Source organism: Sander vitreus, chromosome 11, assembly GCF_031162955.1.
Source record: "Sander vitreus isolate 19-12246 chromosome 11, sanVit1, whole genome shotgun sequence".
Classification (NCBI taxonomy): Eukaryota; Metazoa; Chordata; class Actinopteri; order Perciformes; family Percidae; genus Sander; species Sander vitreus.
Window position 1 is genome coordinate 3,416,241 of NC_135865.1, and position 23,368 is coordinate 3,439,608.

The window sequence follows — 23,368 nt, forward strand, 5'->3', positions numbered from 1 at the left end:
TAGGGCCCGAGCGCCGACAGCAGCAAAGGCCCTATTGAAACTGAAGGAATTATTGTTACGCTTTATTATTACGCACAATGAATCTCCTTTTTGAAGGCCTTAACATACTCAAACCAAGCATCAGGCCTGGTGAAATTTTTTATATTTTAATAGTTTCGTAAATAGACGTTCAAAAATGGCTCGCTAGCGCCCCCTACAAACATTAAATAATTGAGCCCCTGCAGTACATTTCACATAGACTTATGGAATCTGGTACACATATTAGGGGTGGAACGGTACATGTATTCGTACTGAACCGAAATGGTACAGGCGTCACGGTTCTGAGCATGAATTTACACGGAGAATACACGGTATAAAAATAAATAAAACTCGCGGGCAAATTAATTAATGTAATGTGGAACTAATGTAATGCGGAACTACTGTTAGATACGCGGGTTCTTTAAGGACACCTAATCTGTAGCCCCGCCTTAGCTCTGAATCTCTGCGCCTATGTATGCAGTTTTAGTGAGTCAGACCCGGACCCGCCGGCCTCTTTAAGATCGCAAGTTTGGGAAAACTTTGGTTTTCCCAGTCAGTCACAGTAGTACAGGCGAGAGAGTGGTGGATAAGACTGCTGTTGTAGATTAGTGTTACGTTTCTGGGGTCGCGACTCCGAACCGTAACTTTAGTTGGGACAGACGCCTTGTTTCTTCAGGCTAACTATATTAGCTTTAGGCAGGCAGGGAGCAGCTTTCTCCAGTGAAAAATGGCCGGGAAACATTGTGATAACGTTGCATTAATCAGGTAATTTAGTTTGTCTTTGCAGAGAACAGAGATGCTGTATTTTAAGTTTTATAGCGGACTGTCTAATTTAGTTTACAAGTTCCAGATGGAGTCTGGAGATGATGTGGGGTACTTATTGTTTACTGTTTACATCTTACTTTACATACTTCTAGACTTTTAAACCGTTTGATGTAGACTATTGTGTGAGGTCTCATTGAACTCAGTAAAGAGTTCCCTTTTCATTGGTGCCCGGTTGCCCCGCCCTCTCAACTTTGTAAAACATTTGCAATACACCATTTCCAACGCCGCACACTCCACCATGTGCGCTGTGTCCGACCGCTGCACAAATGCAGGGTCACGTGGAGCGGCGTCCGCCAGTAACCCTGACGCGCACGGAGGAGAGAGGGCCCATCCGACGCTGCTTGCAGCTTTAATTCATATTGTACCTTGTTTGTGGACTGTCCTTTTATGTGCTACTCTTTGTGCCTCTTAATTGCCCCTTGGGGACAAATAAAGTTATTTGAATTGAATTTCAAGTCACATTTAATTGAACCCCCCCCCGAAACTATAATAATCATATTATTATTATTCTAAAAAGTATTTAAAAAAAACATTTGCAACAGCTGCAAAGTAAGTTATGTAATCTTCTGGAATAAAACTTATATCGAAACATTTGTGTAGATGTGTTCATGGACTTACTGGTAGTCATGATGCCTTTGCGAGTGGAGACAATTTGACCCTCTGCAGTGTGAGCGGTGACCACAGCATGATATGTTTGAGCACTCTCTAAGTTGTCCACAGAAAGCTCTGTGCCTGACACGTTGGTCTTCAGCACCAGAGCATGGTCGTGCAACCGTGTCACCACTACCTCAAAGTAGACAAAGAGCTTGGAGTCTGGGTTGGTCCAACGCAATTTCATGCTGCTGGAGGTGACATTAGAGACGTGCAGCTCATCTGCATCTGAGGGGGTAAGATAAAGTGTTGTCAAGGCAGTACATTGCATAATTAAAATCAGGTTGACAGTTTGCAGAATTTTGGCTCTGCTTTTGTACAGTGGGAGGAAGTGGAGATGCGTTGTCCATCCTTTTTTAGAGTCAATGGTTACTGGTGAATGGTTAGCCTGAATACAGGCTGTGTGCATTTCTTTTCAGAGTGACCGTTTTGATACTTACACCATATTTACATAGCACCTCAACCTGCTTTTTAATGAAATCTCACTTTTCACAATATAAGACCTTTAAGTTTACTTTAGTCCATCCACACTTACCTTTGTGCTTGCTTTGATGAACTGCTTGGTGGTCTTCATGATGTTTCTGATGTTTCCTACAAATGTAACCATAAATAGTGAATAAAACCATAAATTTCCCAAAAAATTAACAAACTAGTGATAGGGAATATAAATATAATATAATAGTTACTCCTGTTGGTGTGATGATGTAAAGGGGTTTTTAAGTGGCTGGTCACTCTGGAACCACTTGCAGTTTTTGGATACTTCAGGGGACATGTAGAAAGCATTTTCGACTGAAAAGAACACAGGATGTCACTCAGAGAGACTAATTTGAACCAATTAATTACTGGCATTAAGTCTAAAATAGTAAATAAAAAAGAGTGTGTAAAGGCAATATAATAGATAACTATCTTGAACTTACTGCTGATGTACTTCGGCAGCAGCTGGCCGAAGGTCTGGATGTGTTTTTCGTAAAAGTGTGAGATACTGTCCAGCTGCTTGAAGAAGACATCTGATGGCTCGCTGGCCATGCGTGAAAAGACACGAGCATCTCCAGCACTCAACCTTTTACCCACACCCATGATGACCAGGAAGTAGCCTCTGCACTTGACCTCAGTGGCGATACGCACCAGCTGCTCCTCTTCTTCTTCGACACTTCCTGTCACAAAGAGCATCAGTACTTTCCTGTCACGCTGGGCAGGCGCCTTCTCAAACACTTGCTCCACTGTCGATTCAATCGCCGCTGCCAGTGCACGGCCACCCTCTAACTGTGGTGTCTTCTCCAGCAGAAATTTGACAATATCCTGAGCTGAGTGGTGCTCCGTCAAACCGATATCCACACGAATGGGAGAGCCAGTTTTGTTGTGGATGAACTCATAAGGTGCTTGCTGGATCACAGCCACTCTGGCGTGGTGAATGGACGATGTGGGATTTGAAGAGACTTGTAGCTGCTCCACCATGTGCGCTATGTAGCGCTTAATCTCAGTAAAGACGGTTGGGTATGTAGACTCAGAGCTGTCCATGACGAAAACCATGTCGATGTCCACGTCTGTGGTAGAAGACCTCCTATCTCGGCTGGCCAATGGGGGCACATAGTCACACATTTGGTCCGGAGAGCAGACATCTGAAAAACAAAGACACATAATTTAATGTTACATTAATGCAATTTCAATTTATTTCTGATCATCAAAAGATGTACTTGGATTCTGCCCAGTCACTGTACTGTTAGTGCCTGTGGATTCTTTTGTACAATGGTGATGCCACACAAGGTTAAACTATACTATGATTGGGGCTATTCAGGACCTGAAAATAACACCCAACCACACAGCAAATGTGGTTGAATTTTGCCATCAGTGGGTGAAACTATCATTCTGGCTTCATTAGTTGTTTTTTTGCTTTTTTTGTTGTTCTTTCACATTTCAACTAAGTCCACCATTTCCTTGGATTTGAGCTAAAAATTTGGAGGCACAATATTATTACAATTTCATCAATAACTTCAAAGAACTTAAATCTGTATTCTTAACAAGTTCAGAAATGATGCTCGTTCATTTCCTGTATTTCACATTTATGAAGGGAACAAATAACTCATTTAAAATCCACCTGCCACAGTGGCTGGTGGCCAACTTTAGAAATAGAACAACTATTGGATGTTGAGGCAACACATCACGATGAAAATCATTTTCTTTTTTAAATCGGTATTTTTAGTGTAAATCTAAAAGAAAATAATATAATAATAATAATATAATAATAATAATAAACAATGAGAATGTAATGTCATTATTGATGCACAAACACAGAGGTCTTACCTAGGCAGACATGGCAGTTCATCACCTTCTGGATGACTGAATTGTACTGTGCACTTCCAGGATTTGGGAGGACAATTACCTGGCCCAGTGCTGTGTTGTTGACCTGGTGTACAAAAAAGAGCCAAAAGTAATCAAAATACAATCTACACTGTCATTTCTTTTCTTTCGAGACAGACACTGCAAATATACCTTAGAAAGGTATATACTGCAAAGTTCTTTTTGAGATATCTTTTTAGTTTTTTCTTTGTTTTACCTGCAGTGCTTTGCTGAGTATTCTGTCCTCACGGTTAACCAAGAACAGAGAGGCAATTCCAGCATTATGGAGGCGAAGAGCTGCAGCAGTAAGTTCTCGTGGCTTACTGACTGCCCCACCAACAAAGAAGATGGCCACCTTCCTCATTAGGAAGCCACTGCGCACTCGCTTAAAGATGTTCTGGGCCACAAAGCTCATGGACGTGTCCAAGCTGCGCGGCTTGCGGGTTTGCTGGGTCTGCAGTCCCTCGATGTGCTGCACCAGGGCACGTTTCTTCTTTGCTTCAGCAAACCGGACCTCAGTGGTCACTTCTTCATTGTAAAGGGCTATAGCAACACGAGCTCCTCTTGGACAGTTACTCTCGGAGATGGTGATGTCTCTGACTAGGCGCAGGACTGTGTCACGCATATTGTTGAAGGCTGTGCCGCCAACGTCTCCAGAGGCATCCAGGGCAAAGGCCAGCTCAGTGGGGTAGAGCGGGCATTCCTGCTGACCTAATAGCGTACACATGGAGGATTTTGTTCTTTTTATAATAGTGTGTACAGTACATTATCAAACTGTAATTATATAATAAAAAGTATTTTCTGTACTTACCATAACAGCAAGCTGGTAGAATAAAAGGGGAAAAAAAAAAACATGAGACATTTTCTGTAGTACATAGCTTATTGTGGAATGATTATTATCGTTCTTATTGAATCATACTTACGACAGTTTTCTCTGATCTTCTTAACCAGGTCACATTGCTAAGGACAAAGATACATTTGGAGTAAGATTTTAATCACAGGCACCAGAGTAGAATTTTGCTCTGTTCATTCAATACAATTTTGTATAACAGTTTGATATTTGGGCGCATACCACAACACCTGGTCCTCTTGGTCCTTTCTCACCCTATGGGAATACAAACATTTGGGTTAACAGCTGGACATGGCCAACGATAAAAAGGACTTTATTTTTTGTATTGTATGTAAAGCACGATTATTTTCATGTTACAAATTTAAAAATATTACATTGTGCAGTGTGGATTCACGAGAAGACAACATTTAAAAAAACAGACCAAGCTAAATAATGTATATTGTAAATCGACAGATATTCTGCTACGCTGGCACTATGACTTAATTTAAATGTTTGTGTGGGTTTACTTTGTTTATAAGCAAAGGGTATAGTTTTATGTTACTTACATCAGGCCCAGGATATCCAACCTCTCCCTTCTGTCCAGGTGTACCAATATTTCCAGAGACACCCTGGAAAGAATAGAGAGACACATACATATGTGTCCAGAGATAATAAGTGTGGGGGGATTTTGCTAAGTGATACCATACTGTATGTCACATTTAAAAATGAATGCTCAGTGTGACTTAATCTAAGTGGGGTCTGGAAACTTACCCTCTGTCCATGATTTCCTCTGCGTCCAGGTCCACCCTTGGTGCCAGGGCCACCAGCCTCTCCCTGAAATAATGGAAGTAAAGATAATGCAAATAACCGACAGCAAAAGGAAGGCCCATTTGCCAGTGTACAGCATAACACTATAATTTACAACCTCTGTTGAAATTGCACTTGAGAATTCAATGTTTTCCATTACCTTTGGTCCTGGGAATCCTGGGAAGCCCTCATCACCCTGTAGAGGAAAATGTATTCATATTTTAAGTATTATCATCATTATTATTATGAATTATTATCATTATTCTACAATTGAATGAGTGTAAAAGTTGATTTGTCTTGAGATTTGTAATAGTGGATCGCTGATAATTGTATATGCCATGGCATTCTTTACAGTGCTATTCAGTATCACAGAAGGGATTTACTTTGTGTGTTTAGGAAAGGACTTCAGATGTCTTAAATGACAATAGTAGTTAGACTAACAGGTTTGTAACTTCCTCTTATTATCCTTCTTTTCATTTCTGTGGTGTGATTTAAACATTCTCTTAATCCAATTTCTAAAATATCAATGGATAGTCGAGGCTAAATCAAATTTTCACGTTAACTTTACTCAAAATGTAGACACACTTTGTGATTACCATACATACCTATATATTGCTAGAAGACAAAATTCACTTGCCTTTCGTCCTTTAGGACCTGTGACGCCAAACCCATCTCTACCATCTTCACCCTATCAAACAGACAAGAAAAGAAGGCTCGACCAATTAGTTTTATTTGTAATGTGCTTAATTATTTCAGCTTTACACATACTTAGTAGTAACAAGAAATAAAGCAACCCTTACCCATTCTTGTCAACATAACAGTTTTGTTATGTGATACTAAGCAATGTAATGGTACTAATACAAGTCAAACACATGGATTAGGATCCTTTCAGCAAAAAAAATCTCATTTAAAACCGTTTCTCAATTAAAACCATTAAACATACATTTCTAGATGCAAAAGACACAGCAACATAAGTCTTCCTTTAACCACACATGGCAGTGATGCAAATAATATGCCTCTTAAACTTGCAGCCTGAGGCAGAAGTTCTTTCAAGACATTATCTTTTACAAGGACAATTATTAATAATCTAATAACAATCTACTGTACTATAAAGTATAGACATTTGGTTTCATAAACAAGAACACAAACCATGTACATCTGATATCTCGGAGAGTTGAAAGTTCTTATTTAGCTAATTTCTCCTACCCAGTTTTACACAACGGTACATGCAAAGAAGATGTGGTTTAATTCTTACAGGCTCTCCACGGGGACCAAGAGGTCCAATAGCACCCTTAGGTCCTGGCTCTCCTGGCTCTCCCTAAAAAGGCACAGAGATAGCCAGAAACGGAGAATGACACAGAGACAGAAATAGTTAAAGATTCAAAGAGAATGTGAAGGCTTCAAATTAAGAGTGAAATATTTCTCAAGCAGAGACTTCATGTTTTCTTAAAGTGCTTTTATGTTTGTTCTAATAGACTACACGTGTGTCCAGTAATGTGAGAGAGCTAGGCTTAGGCCATTGTGTGTATAAATGAAACAATCCTGTTAGAAGTGCATTAGCCACGCAAAATTATGTTCCACTCAGTACCTTGCGTCCGAGAGCTCCTCTTCTACCCTTTTCTCCAGTGGGACCTGAGCTCCCTCCGGGACCCTAAAAACAAAACATTTCTCAAAATGAAGTATATTGTGCACATGGTTTTCAGTCAGTTAAACCAGTGTACCATTACAGTAGCAATGTGTGGTAGACACTAGTTATTGCTTGCTTGTGAAATAAGGATTGTCTGTGTTCCCTGTTTGCATTTAATCATTTAAATTGATGCTGGTTTTAATTGTGATCCATAATTATATTTCACTTGACTTGAATTAATATGTTTGCAATATGTTACAGACATAGCAATAGATTGTATTCAATAAAATGGCCATAATAAGTTCACTCACCCTGGGTCCAGGATTTCCATCTTCTCCTCTTGGTCCTGGTACACCAATTGGTCCAGCTGGACCCTTTTAAAAAAAAGACAAACCAGACATGAATGATGCACCAGTTTCTTGCATATTAGAGCTGGACCTCCAACACACAAGTCAAGAATGAACACACTTGACTAGACATATAAATACACCAGTCACAGTGCAGTCAAAACAATCTGTCATATTGCTAATGCAGCCAAGAAAAGTATTACCAGTAATGACAACATCCACTATAAAACATGTTTTGGCAAGTGGATCTTTAGATTGACTAATTTGCCAAATACCCTGAAAAGAATGACAAACTTACTCTAGATCCTCCAATACCAGGCTCTCCCTGAACACCTTCCTCTCCTGGCTTTCCGGGAATTCCCTTTAATGACATGCAAGCAGCAAGATGATTGGATCACTGCCATTACAAGAATTACTGCAATAAGTATTAAACAATGTATGTTATCACCAAAAAGAGACTTACAGCCTGTCCAGGCGGGCCTCTTCTGCCATTAGCTCCCTAATAAAGTGAGAGTAGAAATAAGTCTTGATTAACGAAAAAACTGTGGTAATTAAGTCATTGTTTTTTAAATATAATGAAGACCTGGCAAACTTGTTTACCTTTCTTCCGACTTCACCAGGGCCCCCCTTGTTTCCATCTTCACCAGGCGCTCCCTGTCATTTCAGGGCAGATATCTCCCATAAAACAAGTGCATACAAACAAAACTAGCCGTTTCATGTTGAAAATGCATTGACAGGATTTTCTTTACCGGTGGTCCGGCATCACCAGGGTCTCCTTTAGGTCCTGGGATGTTGTTATCTCGTCCACTTGTACCCTGTTAGATAGATGTCACTTTTTCAGCTACTTTCAAACACATTAAAACACTGACCAAGAACACATTCTAAAGTACAAACTGCCTGGGAGAGCAATTGCAATGTATACAATTGCATTCAATGATCAAACCCTGCAATGTTTTCCCACTGTTGAAAGCCTAGGGCATTAGAACAGTGACCATTCCAAGTATAGCCCTGTTGTAAGAATAAGGGATTAAAACAAGTTAGTCCCTTAATAAAGTTGTGTGAAAATAAGTAATTAAGGCAATTAAACGGACAGTAATTTAGTTTAGTAGAGAAATAAAAATGGTTAACTTAGATATTAAGATAATTTAACTTAAAGGGTAACTGCCACTTTTTTCAACCCTATTTTCCGATGTTTTTGTGTGTACCTGACTGTGGAACAAAATCTTCAAAATTGGTCCAGTATTAAGCGTGAACGCTGTAACCGGCAACCACAGACCGGGCTGCAATGTAACCCTATGGGGCAAATGTGCATCGTCAATTTGGTCCACTAAAAGTGCTGTTTTTGCCACTGAAAGTCTCAGATTAATATTCTAAGTGTCTGACAACATTATGGAAAGGATCCCTACAGAGATAGACCTTTAAAACCTTTTTAAGACCTTTTTGTTTAACCAGAAACAGCTCTGAGGTCACTAGCGCTAAACCCACCAGACTCCATTTTAAAAATCAAATATACTTTTACTGTGTAAAGAGCCAACATATTTTCACATGTAAGTCGGTAAACTATGTGTTTATTTCAACCAAAACTAGAGTTGTGATGGTTGGAAAAGTGGAAAGACGATTAAAAACGGCTTTTCATAGTTTCTGTCGACTTTGAAAGAAGTGTATTTTACGATGCTAAAAGTACTGTTTATTTGCATGGAGTCTGGTGGCCTTACTAAACTCAATTTTGCAGATGTTTTTATGTTTAAAAAAAGGATCTTACTCTTTAACATAAAAGGCGACCTCCTTAGAAATCCGTTCTATGTCAATGGCAAAACAAGCACTTTTGTCAACGTAAATACAAGCTGCACAATGTCCCTATTAACTTTCATTGTAGCTTGTTTCGCCGCTGCCGACTGCAGCGATCTCGCTTGATATTGGACCAATGTCAAAGATTGTTGTTCCCATCAGTCACTTAGACACAAAATCATGGGAAAATAGGGTCCAGGTTGAAAAAAACAGTAGTTATCCTTTAAATTAGACAGGATGTAAATAGTTGAATAAGAAGTTTAAATAAACGGTTCTATAAACTACTGAAGGCAACCGGTAATACTGAAAGTAAACGGTGGTATAAACCTAATAATAAATACACGGATTGTGCCTTTATGTCGAAGTGTTTTATGGTGATTGGTTACTTTTTAGTCAGTATCACCTGTGGTAAGTGTTGGCAGGAAATAAGTGGTGCAGCAGATACGAAGAGGAGAGCGATGCAAACAGAGAGAGAGAAGAAAATACGAAGCGCACAAAACTGAGAAACACTAGGATAGCTAGCTTGATTAAAATCAAAGTGAACAGATAAAGCTGTAGCGGTTGACAATAATGCACATTTCTTGTTTAATCGCAGAACCAGATGATGCCATTTTGGACCGGAGAGGACTGTTGTGTGTTGCCTGCAGATGAGGACTTCGCCATCACTGCCATCTGGTTTCATCTTTCGGACTTGAACTGTACTTCCAGGACTGACGCCGAACTGTGAGTTAGACAGTATTTTTTAGTAAATATTGACCGATAATGATCGGCGTTCGATCAATTGGGGCATCCCTAGTGAAAATGGCAAGAAATAAAGGTTTGGCCAAAGAAATTGGAGGTTTTGTGTTGAAATATTTTGTTTTTTTCAAACAAATAATTAGTTTGCTAATCATTCCAGGGTCATTTTGTGTAATATTATTTTAAAAGGTACATTTTGGTCTAATTTGTGTTATATGTTATTTCTAATTCAATCAAATATTAGTAAAGTATTCCAATTTTAAAGAGTTGTCTCGGTCAGTTATTTTAAAATACAGCACAATAGATATATGTAGGGCTGGACAATAATTAAATATGATAATTTATCGTCTTTCATATCATGATGAAATCATATATCGAGATATCGTGAAATAAAATGACATTGTCCAACTTGATAATAACAAGCACATACTCACTCAGCATTTTTTTTTTTTTGGGGCATGTTTAGGCCTTTATTTGACAGACAACTGATGACATGAAAGGGGAGAGAGGGGGAATGACACGCAGCAAAGGGCTGCAGGTCGGAGTCAAACCCGGGCCTGCTGAGTCGAGGAGTAAACCTCTATATGGGTGCTCGCTCCACCAACTGAGCTATCCGGGCGCCCAGCTTTTTAAGATAGCTGCGCTGTTGTGAAACATTTTGAGGGAATATCATTTCAAGAATCGCAGATTTGTTTTAACATCACACTATTTTTGTGCATGCATATATACATAGTCAGTATATAGCTGGAAATTTCACTTGAAACTGTTAACACATTATTGATGATTATTTATCCAAAATCTCATTGTAAAAAATATTTTGTGAAAGCACCCATTGTCAACCCTACAAATATCGTCACAATATCAATATCAATGTATTTGGTCAATAATATTGTGATATCTGATTTCCTCCATACCGCCCAGTCCAGGATGCATGTATGTATGTATGTATGTATGTATGTATGTATGTATGTATGTATGTATGTATTAGTAGGGTATTATATGATTTGTTTAATAGATTTAGACTGTAAATGGCACCTTAATTAGTTTGCATAATACTCACAGGGTCTCCTCTGATTCCAATTTCACCTATGTCTCCTGCTTGTCCTTTGCTACCTTTGGGACCCTAAAAGCAATACATGTTTTGTGAGCATTTATCAGCACCAACCACTTGAGATTTTTAAAGAAAAATGGGTAAAAATGTAAAGCTAAAATTGCATTCAGTCACTCACTCTTTTGCCAGGGTTTCCTCTGTCTCCTGGGGGTCCAGCCACTCCACTTTTGCCCTGAAAACATAAAGCAGATGCCAATTAATGCCCAGAATCATGCGTAAATCAAAGCTCATTTACATGTTTTTGCTTCATAAACACATTGGTGTGACTCACCACACAGCTTAAGACAAGAAGCGATTGCATAAGACTCTGTTTGAAAATATTACATATAAAACAAAAAAATATAATACACACTCTTACCTCTTCGCCATTGATGCCATCGAGCCCAATTTCTCCAGCTTCACCCTGCAACATGGTTGAAGTTTGTGAGGGAATCAGTGCATTAGTCTTTTTCTTGCAGCGTCATCTAATAATGAAGACTCAAAAAAACCCTTTTTAAAAAAAATACTGACCTTTTCTCCTGAGTAGCCACGAGAACCCTGAACAAAAGAACAAAAAACTGTGTTACAACATTATATTAAATAAACAAAAATTAATATTGACAATTTAAATTAAAAAAATAAGTTTAAGTTGGATGTTAAAGTTAATATCAAAGCCTTTACCTTAACACCTCGTTGTCCAGGACATCCCTGGAAACCCTGAGTTCCATTAACACCGGGAGGACCTCTCTCTCCCTGTCATTACAGAATAAAGACAGTAAAATACCGTGACAACATACAGAAGGGAGGCAATATTAAGGAACATGAAGTGGTGGAAAACAAAAAGAACACAGAGTTGTCACTGAACTTCTTGAGAACAAAAAAAAACATGTTTGAACATGGTTATACATCAGGACAGTTAACAACAGATGTATGAAAAACTCTAATGGAAACATTGTCAGACTATGACTATATACATATATAAAGGCATTCAAACATACAGGTCCACCCTCATCTCCAGGATGTCCTTGGCTTCCTGGTCCTCCCGGGCTACCCTGAAAGACAAAACAACCAAGTATTAGCCTCTAACATTCTTTTGTGGTATAATTGAAGGCAAGGTCTCAAAAAATATATTTTAATTTTTTGACATTGAATACCTTAGGCCCTGAAAGTCCAACTGCTCCTCTGTCTCCTCTGGTACCAGTACATTTGCATGGCACTGCGCAGCAAACCCTCTCTGCAATATTGTCCTACGCAGAAAAACAAAAAACAATTAATAAATGATTTAAGGGCTGAAAAGAAAGCTCATGAAAGTCTTCTGTGTGACTGATTAGTACTCACCAGTTCTTCCATAAGCTCATAGTCCAAGTCCATGATATTGAGTCGTAAAGGTCTTGTGTACCTGAATCCGCGACCAAATTCCAGCAGCAAAGCCTCGTCAAATTGTGACACCCGCTCCAGCCCGACCAGGATGAAACTGTTCACTCCTGTTTTGCACATACAAGAGTTTCAGGAACATTAATTCCTTCTAAATATGATATTGCTGTAATGTTATAGAGGTTTAAAGATAGCTAGTCATTAAGGCCTGTGTACTGTAACAACTTTTTACCTGACAGTCGAAGCTCCTCAACTCGCCTTTTCATTTCAGCATATGGGGCGTCAATACCATCAGTCAGATGAACAACAATCTTCAGGGGAAAAACACAATTCAGTTTCACACATTTCATTACACTTTCAGAGTATTTTCATTAGTAAGTTTAAACTAGAGATATCCAGTTGTTTTGGCCTTGATCCAATTCCTTTAATATTTGGTATGTGCAGATAGTGTTTGATTCAGTATTTTTTTTAACCAAAATATTGATTAAAAAAATATTTTGGTTGAACACATTTCAAAGTATGCAAAACTACTGCAATGATAAATATTTAGTTTCACATGGTTTCCCCACATAAAAAGTAAATAAAAAAACTGAAAAGTGGCTAGAACACACAATTACCCTTTCTCCCTCATTGAGAAATTCTGGATCTGGCCTCGCCCCGCCCACCCTTCCTTTGTTTGTTAGCTTGTAACTAGCAGTGCCTGACAAATGTTGATAGTGTGTTTTTGCTCTCTGTTTGCTCTAGGTTTCTTTGCTGGCTTTTGAGGATTTAGACAGCAATCGGTTTACGGATTGGAGACCTAAGCAAGCTTGCCCAGGATACGTTTCAATCTCAGATTTCAAAGAAACTCCACCTTTAGGAGAGGAATGTGACAACACCTCTCTAGTGACAAACATTGCATGGATACAATTCAGTATAGTTAATGTCAGACATTTGTGTGGACATAAACATTAGAAAATCAAATTTTTTGAAATATGTATGTGACACATTAAAATAACATCTGTATAACAAAGTTGGTGTTAGAAAAATTTTGATTTACATACTTTTCCTCTTGTTATTTATTCAACTGTTTGCATAGAATAATATTATACTGATTACTATTTTCTCTCTCTGTTAAATTAAACTGTTGTGGATGTGTGTGGATATTGTTAAGGAACCAAAAAACAGCTTAAACTCACAAGATAACATTGGAGCCACTGTTTTGTCCTTGTAGATGTAGATGAGACAACATCGTCTCTTATCAGATAACTGATAATAACAACTGACGACATCAACTCTGTATCATGATTGTATTACATTCCACTTGGTATTATAAAAAGCGGCTGTAGAGAGCTTTTCGTTAGGTCACTTCTGTACTTATGCTGTGAGTACTGTAACTGCCTCCTTGTATTCACAAGTAACAATGAACTTTGATATAACTTCAGTGGTTCTGTCTATCCTTTGATAATGAAATTATTCTAACAGTTGGCATACTGTATTTTTAATGAACACATTGATCATCAAAACTATTACAGTGATCATGCTATATTATTGATATGATTTGAATGAAGATTAAATGGGAGAGTGTGACTCCAAAAATGAGAAGCTGCTACCTGGATGTTTTGTACACTGCCCTTCGCAAATGAGAAAGAGAGAGCTAAGGTCGCGTTTAGAGAGGCCAGGTTAACTTTTTCCAATCTCATTTTGGCTTGGGACATAGTTTAAACTGTTTTAGTAACCAACCTTGACAACGTCTTCATGTCTGGTTTTGAACCTGTTGGTGTAAGCTGAGATGGTCTTGCCATTGAGGACAAAGGGGCCACGACTCCCTAGGGCTTTGAAGTCCCTAATGAGCTCCCCAGCATTGTCTGTAAAGTCCAGCTGGGCAGGCTCAGAGGCAGAGTCCATGGCCAGCATGCCCATTTGCACAGAGGGAATCTGCCCAGATGAGCAACTGATGGCTGCCAATTTAGGAATCCTCTTGAGAATGGCCTCCATATTTTTCTGGAGGTTGGTCTGAGCACTGAAGATATTCTGGGCAGCAACATCAAAGCCCACCAACACCTCTATGCTGCAGGCTGTAAAACATAGCATTTTCTAAGGCATTTTTTGTGAAACACAGAAAACATCTGGAAAATAAAACTTTTAATTAAAGGTTGCAAACTAAATGTGAAATAATCAATTAGCAAGAAATAAACACTGTCTCTTACTTTTAGGAGTTTCTTGAACACTAGCACACAGCTTCCCTTTCACTTCATCATCCAAAGTTTCCAGAATTTGCTCATTGAGCTCTGAAAGTCCTAGAAAGGTGCTTGCTCTAGCCACAGTGGAGGACTCACTTGCCAGGTCTTCTAACTCATTCTCAATGTCGCCCACGCCTACAGCAAAGACTCTCACACCTTTTTTCTTCAGACCAAGGGCTGCTGTTTTCCCATCATCAGCTGAGCGTCCTCCCGTGAGAACCATAAGAATCTGAGGAGTGCCCTCATCCATCCTACTGCCTTTTTCTTTGGTAAAGTGAACATCTTGAACGTGGCGAATGGCTGCACCAGTGTTGATTCTACGTCCACCTTTGTACTCTGTTCGGCCAATGGCACTAACAATGTCTTGCTTGTTCTTGTAGGTGTTGAGGTAGAAGACGTCAGTCACATCTGCTGTATAATGCGCCAGGCCAATCCGCAGGTTGTCTCTCTCGTTGAAGAACAGGTCAATTAGGTTGGTGATAAACAACATCACTTCATTGAAGTTGTCTCTGCCCAAGTTAATGGAGCCATCCACCAAAAACACTATATCAGCCTTTTTGGGGGCTGGAAGGCCTGATGCTATGAGACGAACAATGAGATATCGATGAGGACAAGGTTGAGAAGGGTGAAAACAGGAGAAGAAATGGAGAAAATTGACAAATTAGATTTTAGCAATGTTTGACCTTGTCCTGGTGTATATTTGTATGTTTTTCTTTCTGTACTATTTTGAAATGTTCGGTTTAATGTGTCTTTGTCTAGCTTTGTTTCCCGTTGAGTGTGATTAGTCCCTAATGTGTTTCACCTGTTTGATCCCTCCCTGCTCGTTTGCCTCTGTATTTAATGTGCTCTGTTCTGTTCAGTCTTTGTTGGGTCCTCATCTCATGTTGTGTTTCTGCTTGGTCTCTGCGAACCTGTTATTGTGTTGGATGTTGTTACCCATTTCGGATTATCACTATATGGATTACTACCCTTGTTTTAATTCTTACCTACAGTCACTACATGTAAGCCTGGGGTTTCTATTGTTTAAATAAATACTACAGCTGCATCAGTTCCTGCTAGTGTCTTGCATTTGAGCCAAGAACTCGGTTTTTCCTGTCTCGGCACTCGGCCGATCTTGACACCTTATTTAGGTAAAACATACGTTACCTAAGTATCTCTAATATGTGTACATGGTTTCACAACTTACTAGGATCCTCAAAGTGTGTGGGTGGTTCCTCGATGATCCCACTCAACCTCTCAATAACCCCCTGCTGGACTGCTGGCAGGCCACGGAAGTCAGGAACTTGGAGGACATCAGCTGATGTGGTGGCAATTTGGGTTAGCTGCCTTTTGTCAGCACCAGCAGCTCCAACACCAATGCAGTTGACCCGGGTGCCCTTAAGCAGAGGTCCATAGATAGAAACATCTTGGGGGGAATGTCCACCTGTGAGAACCACAAGATGCTGGGAGGCCTCAGCTTGACGAACACCAGCAGCGGGTTTAAACTCGTTTTTTATAACATAGTCAATGGCATCAGCCAGATGTGATGCCCGGCCACCCATCGGCCGAAGTCTTTGAATAGCAGAGACAACAGCTGGCTTGTTATTGTGAGAGTTGAGTGAGAACTCTGTTTTAACTCTGTCGGCATACTGGACAACACCCACACGCACTTGATCAGGCTGCACATCGAGTTGTCGGACAATGTTGAGGATGAAGTCACGGATATGAACAACGCCACCCTGACCTGTACTGTCTGAGCCATCAATAAGGAAGATAATGTCCTTTCTTCCAAGATTTAGGTTACCTGCAAAAAAAGCACAACAAAGAGAAGAGGTGTATATATACGTACTTTATTTTGAAATATATTAGAAAAAGGCTGATGCATAATACCTCCATAACAGAAAAGAGCTCTGCACCCTGATGCATGTTTTTTTTTTCATTATATGAGTTATGTAAAAAGCAAATCATGAAAATGTGTATCAGTTTTTGCTTAGAGCAATTGTAGCTAGTATGATATAGTATTTCTTACCTAAATCCACTGATGGAGGAACATAACTACTGATGATATCACTGGTGGATATTGTTTTGACTGAATCAATGAGCTGTGACTCCACTCTTGGAAGCTGCTGGAAACTGTCAACTGTATATACAAGTTCGGGCTTCAGGGATATCTGTCTCAGTTCATCAGGGTCTGCATTCCTTGATCCAATGGCAAGAGGTGCAACCTGGTTTCTCTTAAGTTGGTCAGCTGCAGTGGATACATCATCTGCAGACTTGCCACCTGTAACTAGAATGAGGAACTGAGGTACACCATCCTCAATGCGGCTACCTGCTGACCTCTGGTAGACGTTTCTGTAGACCCACTCAAGAGCACGACCTGTGTTTAGACGGTTCCCACCTTTGCTTTTAAGTTTCATCACAGCCTGGCGTATCTCATCTTTGGTGGAGAATTCATTCAGAAGAAATTCTAACTTTGGGTCATCGCTGTACTGTACCACTGAAATTCGGACCTTATCCAATCCTACATCCAGCTTCTCCACAACTCTTCTTATCATTTCACGGATGGAAGAAAACTCACGAGTCGCTGTTGTGCCATCAACTAAAAATACGACATCCCTCTTTTCTCCTCCCGTAGGTGCTGGTGTGATTACTGCTCAGAAAGAATGCAAGCACAGTAACAAGGTGAGATTACTAACTACACAGTTTCTGATAGATATAGAGGACATACATTATGACTGAAAAAGTCAAGTATCATGTAAAAAGTGTACAATTGAATTGAGGAAATTACCATCAATGGTTGGGAATACTGGACGCATCCTGGTAATGTCATCATCTGACAGCTCAGTGAGAGTGTTAATTAAGTTTTCTTGGACTGTGTACAGGCCAGGGAGGTCATCTACAGTGAAGGCAAAGTTAGGCACGTATGACACCACTCGGAGCTCTGTCGGGTTAACATCCCTGGTCCCAATGCTGAAGGGAAGAACTCTAGATTGTTTAAGGGAAGATGCTGCACTACTGATGTCATCTGTTGAAGACCCACTGGAAACGACAATTACAAACTGCGGTACACCCTCTTGCTTCCTGCCACCACGTGCTGCTGTCAGAACATCCTGACTGACAAACTGCAAGGCCTGTCCCAGGTTACGTTGTCTTCCTCCTCGCTGCCTGATTCCCTTAACGGCATTCAAAACACCTTCTTTGGTTGTATGTGTGTTTAGAAACATGTCAGCATGAGCATAGTCACCATACTGGACCACACCAATCCGGATCTTGTTCTCGCCCACATTGAGACTCTCCACGACCCTGCGGATAAACTCCTGGATGATAGGAAATTCCCGTCCAACACCATTAGATCCATCAACAAGGAAAACAACATCCTTTCGGGGTCCCTGCGTCTCGGCTGTAAGAGAGAAAAAATTTTTACTATATTGTGCAACAAAAAATATTAAAATATGGAAGAAAAGATCAAAGTACTTTTATGGCAGCAGTTATACACCAAGGTATAGCAGCTTTCATGACTGAGACTGTTGGACTCCTTTTTGCAACCTTTCTCGATAACATGGAGAAATGTTTAGCGCATTATGTGTTCCTAAACCATATATAGACAGCATGTTTTAATGCCAAATGTGTGGTAATCTGGTGAATATTCAAGAGGCCATTTACATTTTCTCCCAACTTTTCCTCTTACAATGAACTGTCCTTATTGCAGGAGGACCTTGTTAATTGTGCTGAACAGTTGACAGGATTATATTAGTTATACTAAAAAGTAAAAAATGATGGGGTCATCAGTATTTCACAAACTAATAAGCAATTTGCCATGAAGACACCGATTGACTCTGCACCACTGTCTGCTTAGCTGTAATGAACACTTTGTCAGTGCTAAGAGTATTGTAGCAATAATCACCGCTCTTATTTCACATCATGCTTGCCTAGTGCTGGACGGAGTAGTTTGTTAAATTAGCTGCTTATTGTACCAAAATGCAAGTGTCACGTTTTGTTAGTGTTTGTAATATGTCTACTCAGAATGTGGTGGCTTATGTTGGTAATTGTTATTTTTGTGCTGGTATATAATTTGAACCATTAGTGAGGTGGATATAACCCTTAACCTTGTTAACATTGCCAACCAATAGCTGCTTCTAGTCTCTCAAACCACGCTGCTTCATGTCTCAAAATTGCTTGCCACAGTATTGCAAGTCGATAAAAATGCATCTACTGTTTGGAGAGTGTGTACTTGAAATTGTTGATTTAATTTTTTAACAGAGGGGCAAGGAGCAAGAGAAGTGACTTTTCAGCAGACACAACACAATATTCCTCAAACTGCCAATAACTCGATTTATGCTGCTCCATTTGACGAATAAGTAAGGAAATACTAAAGTTTAGAAAACCCTGCTCATGCGGTGTGTATGCCGACACGTAAGGACTGTAAGGTCACATGACATAAAGTAAATTTTCATAGGAAATCAAAAAGAGGCAGGTAGCCTTGCTGCAACAGCCTCCATGTAAGACTGAAGATGCTGTTAGATACTGGGAAGTTCAATGAATTCAAACATGGATAGAAGAGAAATGGCAACATCATATATTTTGTTTGCAATTCTTTGCTCCTGGTTCCATCATGCCTAACAACTGTTTTGTCAAAGTGGTACTGAATGACCTGCACGTAGTTAAAAACAATTTAATTCAGTTTAATTTGCGTCCTACCATGATCTTAGAATGTAGAAATCTGGCACTTTCTTACCAGTTACTGTTGGTGTCATGGGCGTGGCCCTCACCAGCACTGTGCTCATTACAGAGGAGAGCTGTTCTTGGACACTGGGGAGGTCAGTGAACTCAGACACTGATAGAGCATAACTAGGGTCATATGATATCTTCTGCAGCTCTCCACTGTCAGAGCTCCTTGTTCCAATGCCAATCACAAAGATGCCCTGCTGTTTGAGAGCAGAGGCTGGGGTATCTACATTGTCAAAAGACCTTCCACCATTTAGCAGGATCAACATCTGTGGAACACCTTGCAGGCGCCTACTCCCGGAGGAGTTTGTAAAGACATTGTCCCTGACGTATTGGAGTGCGGCACCAGTGTTGAGAGGCCTGCCTCCTCTGTGTCTCAGCCCTCTGACCGAATCCACAATATCCTCTCTTGTGGTGTATGTTTTCAGATCGAAATGGACTTCTGCATCTCTGCCGTACTGGACTACAGAGACACGGTCTTTGTTTTCTCCCACATTGAGTTTCTCCACCACTCTCTCAACAAAATCACGCATGGCAGGGAAGCCATACCTTGTGCTATCAGAACCATCCAGAAGGAATACGATATCTTTTTTGGCAGTGTCAACTGAGAAAAGACAGGAAGACAAAAAATAAAGACATTTGCAAAAAGTACGCTTGTGGACTAATCATCAAGTGGTGGACTATATTTTTTAAATCCCCTAGCACTGCCTACATCAATTTTAAAAAGAAGGAAAGCACACCCCCACCAAGATTTAAATGCACTTAACACATTGCACTTAATTTATTTCCCTCAGTGGAGGTAAAACAAGTCAGCCTTTTAGGCCAGCAAGAGGCCATGCACGTTAACATACCAAGTACAGTTGGTAATTCTGGGGTGACGTCAATGACCACAGAGTCCACTGCGGACTGAAGTTGCTGTTGGATACTGGGAAGTTCAGTGAATTCAGACAAAGATAGAGCAGAACTGGCATCGTGGGATATCGTCTGCAGTTCTTTGCTATCAGAGCTCCTGGTTCCAATTGCAAAGGCCAAGACACCCAGCTGTTTGAGAGCAGAGGCTGGTGCATCAACACTGTCAGAAGACCTTCCACCACTTAGCAATATGAGGACCTGTGGAACTCCTTCCAGGCGCCTGCTTCCAGCAGAGGCTGTGAAGACATTATCCCTCAAGTACTGGAGAGCTGCTCCAGTGTTGAGGGGTCTTCCGCCTTTGTGCCTTAAAGCTCTGACATTGTCAAGGATCTCGCCTTTTGTTTTGTACGTGTTCAGATAGAACTGGACAGCTGGATCTCTGCTGTACTGAACCACTGAGACACGGTCTTTGGTGTCATCCACACTTAGTTTCTCGACTAGTCTTTGGACAAAGTCTTGCATAGCTGGGAATCCAGTTCTAGTACGATCAGATCCATCCAACAAGATGACAACATCCCTTCCTGGTGGCTGTCTCTCCACTAAGGAATATAGAATTTCAGACATATTTAGCTTCATGTGTCAAATTTTTTCTGTGCAAAAGTCAGATGGTGAACGCTAACCTCAACGTTTACAACATTTTCTTTAGTAATGCTGGAACTGTTTTCTCAAAGTGGCACTGGCTGACCTATACTTAGTGAAATACAATTTAATACAGTTCAAATTCGCATCCTACCATGATCTAAGAATGTAAAAATTGTTCACTTTCTTACCAGTTACTGTTGGTGTCATGGGCGTGGCCCTCACCAGCACTGTGCTCATTACAGAGGAGAGCTGTACTTGGACACTGGGAAGGTCAGTGAACTCAGACACTGATAGAGCATAACTAGGGTCATATGATATCTTCTGCAGCTCTCCACTGTCAGAGCTCCTTGTTCCAATGCCAATCACAAAGATGCCCTGCTGTTTGAGAGCAGAGGCTGGGGTATCTACATTGTCAAAAGACCTTCCACCATTTAGCAGGATCAACATCTGTGGAACACCTTGCAGGCGCCTACTCCCGGAGGAGTTTGTAAAGACATTGTCCCTGACGTATTGGAGTGCGGCACCAGTGTTGAGAGGCCTGCCTCCTCTGTGTCTCAGCCCTCTGACCGAATCCACAATATCCTCTCTTGTGGTGTATGTTTTCAGATCGAAATGGACTTCTGCATCTCTGCCGTACTGGACTACAGAGACACGGTCTTTGTTTTCTCCCACATTGAGTTTCTCCACCACTCTCTCAACAAAATCACGCATGGCAGGGAAGCCATACCTTGTGCTATCAGAACCATCCAGAAGGAATACGATATCTTTTTTGGCAGTGTCAACTGAGAAAAGACAGGAAAGACAAAAAATGAAGACATTTGCAAAAAGTACGCTTGTGGACTAATCATCAAGTGGTGGACTATATTTTTTAAAGCCCCTAGCACTGCCTACATCAATTTTAAAAAGAAGGAAAGCACACCCCCACCAATATTTAAATGCACTTAACACATTGCACTTAATTTATTTCCCTCAGTGGAGGTAAAACAAGTCAGCCTTTTAGGCCAGCAAGAGGCCGTGCACGTTAACATACCAAGTACAGTTGGTAATTCTGGGGTGACGTCAACGACCACAGAGTCCACTGCGGACTGAAGTTGCTGTTGGATACTGGGAAGTTCAGTGAATTCAGACAAAGATAGAGCAGAACTGGCATCGTGGGATATCGTCTGCAGTTCTTTGCTATCAGAGCTCCTGGTTCCAATTGCAAAGGCCAAGACGCCCAGCTGTTTGAGAGCAGAGGCTGGTGCATCAACACTGTCAGAAGACCTTCCACCACTTAGCAATATGAGGACCTGTGGAACTCCTTCCAGGCGCCTGCTTCCAGCAGAGGCTGTGAAGACATTATCCCTCAAGTACTGGAGAGCTGCTCCAGTGTTGAGGGGTCTTCCGCCTTTGTGCCTTAAAGCTCTGACAGTGTCAAGGATCTCACCTTTTGTTTTGTACGTGTTCAGATAGAACTGGACAGCTGGATCTCTGCTGTACTGAACCACTGAGACACGGTCTTTGGTGTCATCCACACTTAGTTTCTCGACTAGTCTTTGGACAAAGTCTCGCATAGCTGGGAATCCAGTTCTAGTACCATCAGATCCATCCAACAGGATGACAACATCCCTTCCTGGTGGCTGTCTCTCCACTAAGGAATATAGAATTTCAGAAATATTTAGCTTCATGTGTCAAAAGTTTTCCTGTGCAAAAGTCAGATGGTGAACGCTAACCTCAACGTTTACAACATTTTCTTTAGTAATGCTGGAACTGTTTTCTCAAAGTGGCACTGGCTGACCTATACTTAGTGAAATACTATTTAATACAGTTCAATTTGCATCCTACCATGATCTAAGAATGTAAAAATTGTTCACTTTCTTACCAGTTACTGTTGGTGTCATGGGCGTGGCCCTCACCAGCACTGTGCTCATTACAGAGGAGAGCTGTTCTTGGACACTGGGGAGGTCAGTGAACTCAGACACTGATAGAGCATAACTAGGGTCATATGATATCTTCTGCAGCTCTCCACTGTCAGAGCTCCTTGTTCCAATGCCAATCACAAAGATGCCCTGCTGTTTGAGAGCAGAGGCTGGGGTATCTACATTGTCAAAAGACCTTCCACCATTTAGCAGGATCAACATCTGTGGAACACCTTGCAGGCGCCTACTCCCGGAGGAGTTTGTAAAGACATTGTCCCTGACGTATTGGAGTGCGGCACCAGTGTTGAGAGGCCTGCCTCCTCTGTGTCTCAGCCCTCTGACCAAATCCACAATATCCTCTCTTGTGGTGTATGTTTTCAGATCGAAATGGACTTCTGCATCTCTGCCGTACTGGACTACAGAGACACGGTCTTTGTTTTCTCCCACATTGAGTTTCTCCACCACTCTTTCAACAAAATCACGCATGGCAGGGAAGCCATACCTTGTGCTATCAGAACCATCCAGAAGGAATACGATATCTTTTTTGGCAGTGTCAACTGAGAAAAGACAGGAAGACAAAAAATGAAGACATTTGCAAAAAGTACGCTTGTGGACTAAT

General features: G+C 40.7%; 1 protein-coding gene across 5 annotated transcripts in view; it reads right to left on the reverse strand.

Annotated features, from left to right (window-relative positions):
• The window catches only part of col6a3 (collagen, type VI, alpha 3), a 59,359-nt gene that overhangs the window by 7,816 nt on the left and 28,175 nt on the right, over positions 1-23,368 (reverse strand). For 3 of the 5 annotated variants that reach the window (XM_078263078.1, XM_078263080.1, XM_078263081.1), the window contains 34 exons: positions 17,421-18,032; positions 16,662-17,282; positions 15,840-16,436; positions 14,621-15,232; positions 14,154-14,488; positions 12,664-12,742; positions 12,396-12,541; positions 12,212-12,304; positions 12,056-12,109; positions 11,739-11,810; positions 11,589-11,615; positions 11,437-11,481; positions 11,197-11,250; positions 11,028-11,090; positions 8,191-8,256; positions 8,042-8,095; positions 7,905-7,940; positions 7,740-7,802; positions 7,406-7,468; positions 7,056-7,118; positions 6,723-6,785; positions 6,105-6,155; positions 5,628-5,663; positions 5,432-5,494; positions 5,227-5,289; positions 4,904-4,936; positions 4,755-4,791; positions 4,643-4,654; positions 4,049-4,542; positions 3,796-3,898; positions 2,412-3,113; positions 2,181-2,283; positions 2,030-2,085; positions 1,462-1,722 (listed from right to left, as the gene is read on the reverse strand). In XM_078263078.1, the coding sequence (XP_078119204.1) occupies positions 1,462-1,722; positions 2,030-2,085; positions 2,181-2,283; positions 2,412-3,113; positions 3,796-3,898; positions 4,049-4,542; positions 4,643-4,654; positions 4,755-4,791; positions 4,904-4,936; positions 5,227-5,289; positions 5,432-5,494; positions 5,628-5,663; positions 6,105-6,155; positions 6,723-6,785; positions 7,056-7,118; positions 7,406-7,468; positions 7,740-7,802; positions 7,905-7,940; positions 8,042-8,095; positions 8,191-8,256; positions 11,028-11,090; positions 11,197-11,250; positions 11,437-11,481; positions 11,589-11,615; positions 11,739-11,810; positions 12,056-12,109; positions 12,212-12,304; positions 12,396-12,541; positions 12,664-12,742; positions 14,154-14,488; positions 14,621-15,232; positions 15,840-16,436; positions 16,662-17,282; positions 17,421-18,032 (5,832 nt within the window). Of the gene's footprint in view, positions 1-1,461; positions 1,723-2,029; positions 2,086-2,180; positions 2,284-2,411; positions 3,114-3,795; positions 3,899-4,048; positions 4,543-4,642; positions 4,655-4,754; positions 4,792-4,903; positions 4,937-5,226; positions 5,290-5,431; positions 5,495-5,627; positions 5,664-6,104; positions 6,156-6,722; positions 6,786-7,055; positions 7,119-7,405; positions 7,469-7,739; positions 7,803-7,904; positions 7,941-8,041; positions 8,096-8,190; positions 8,257-11,027; positions 11,091-11,196; positions 11,251-11,436; positions 11,482-11,588; positions 11,616-11,738; positions 11,811-12,055; positions 12,110-12,211; positions 12,305-12,395; positions 12,542-12,663; positions 12,743-14,153; positions 14,489-14,620; positions 15,233-15,839; positions 16,437-16,661; positions 17,283-17,420; positions 18,033-19,367; positions 19,962-20,208; positions 20,809-21,039; positions 21,634-21,881; positions 22,482-22,712; positions 23,307-23,368 lie in introns of all 5 variants that reach the window. The other 2 variants (XM_078263077.1, XM_078263076.1) reach the window with 1 other exon arrangement.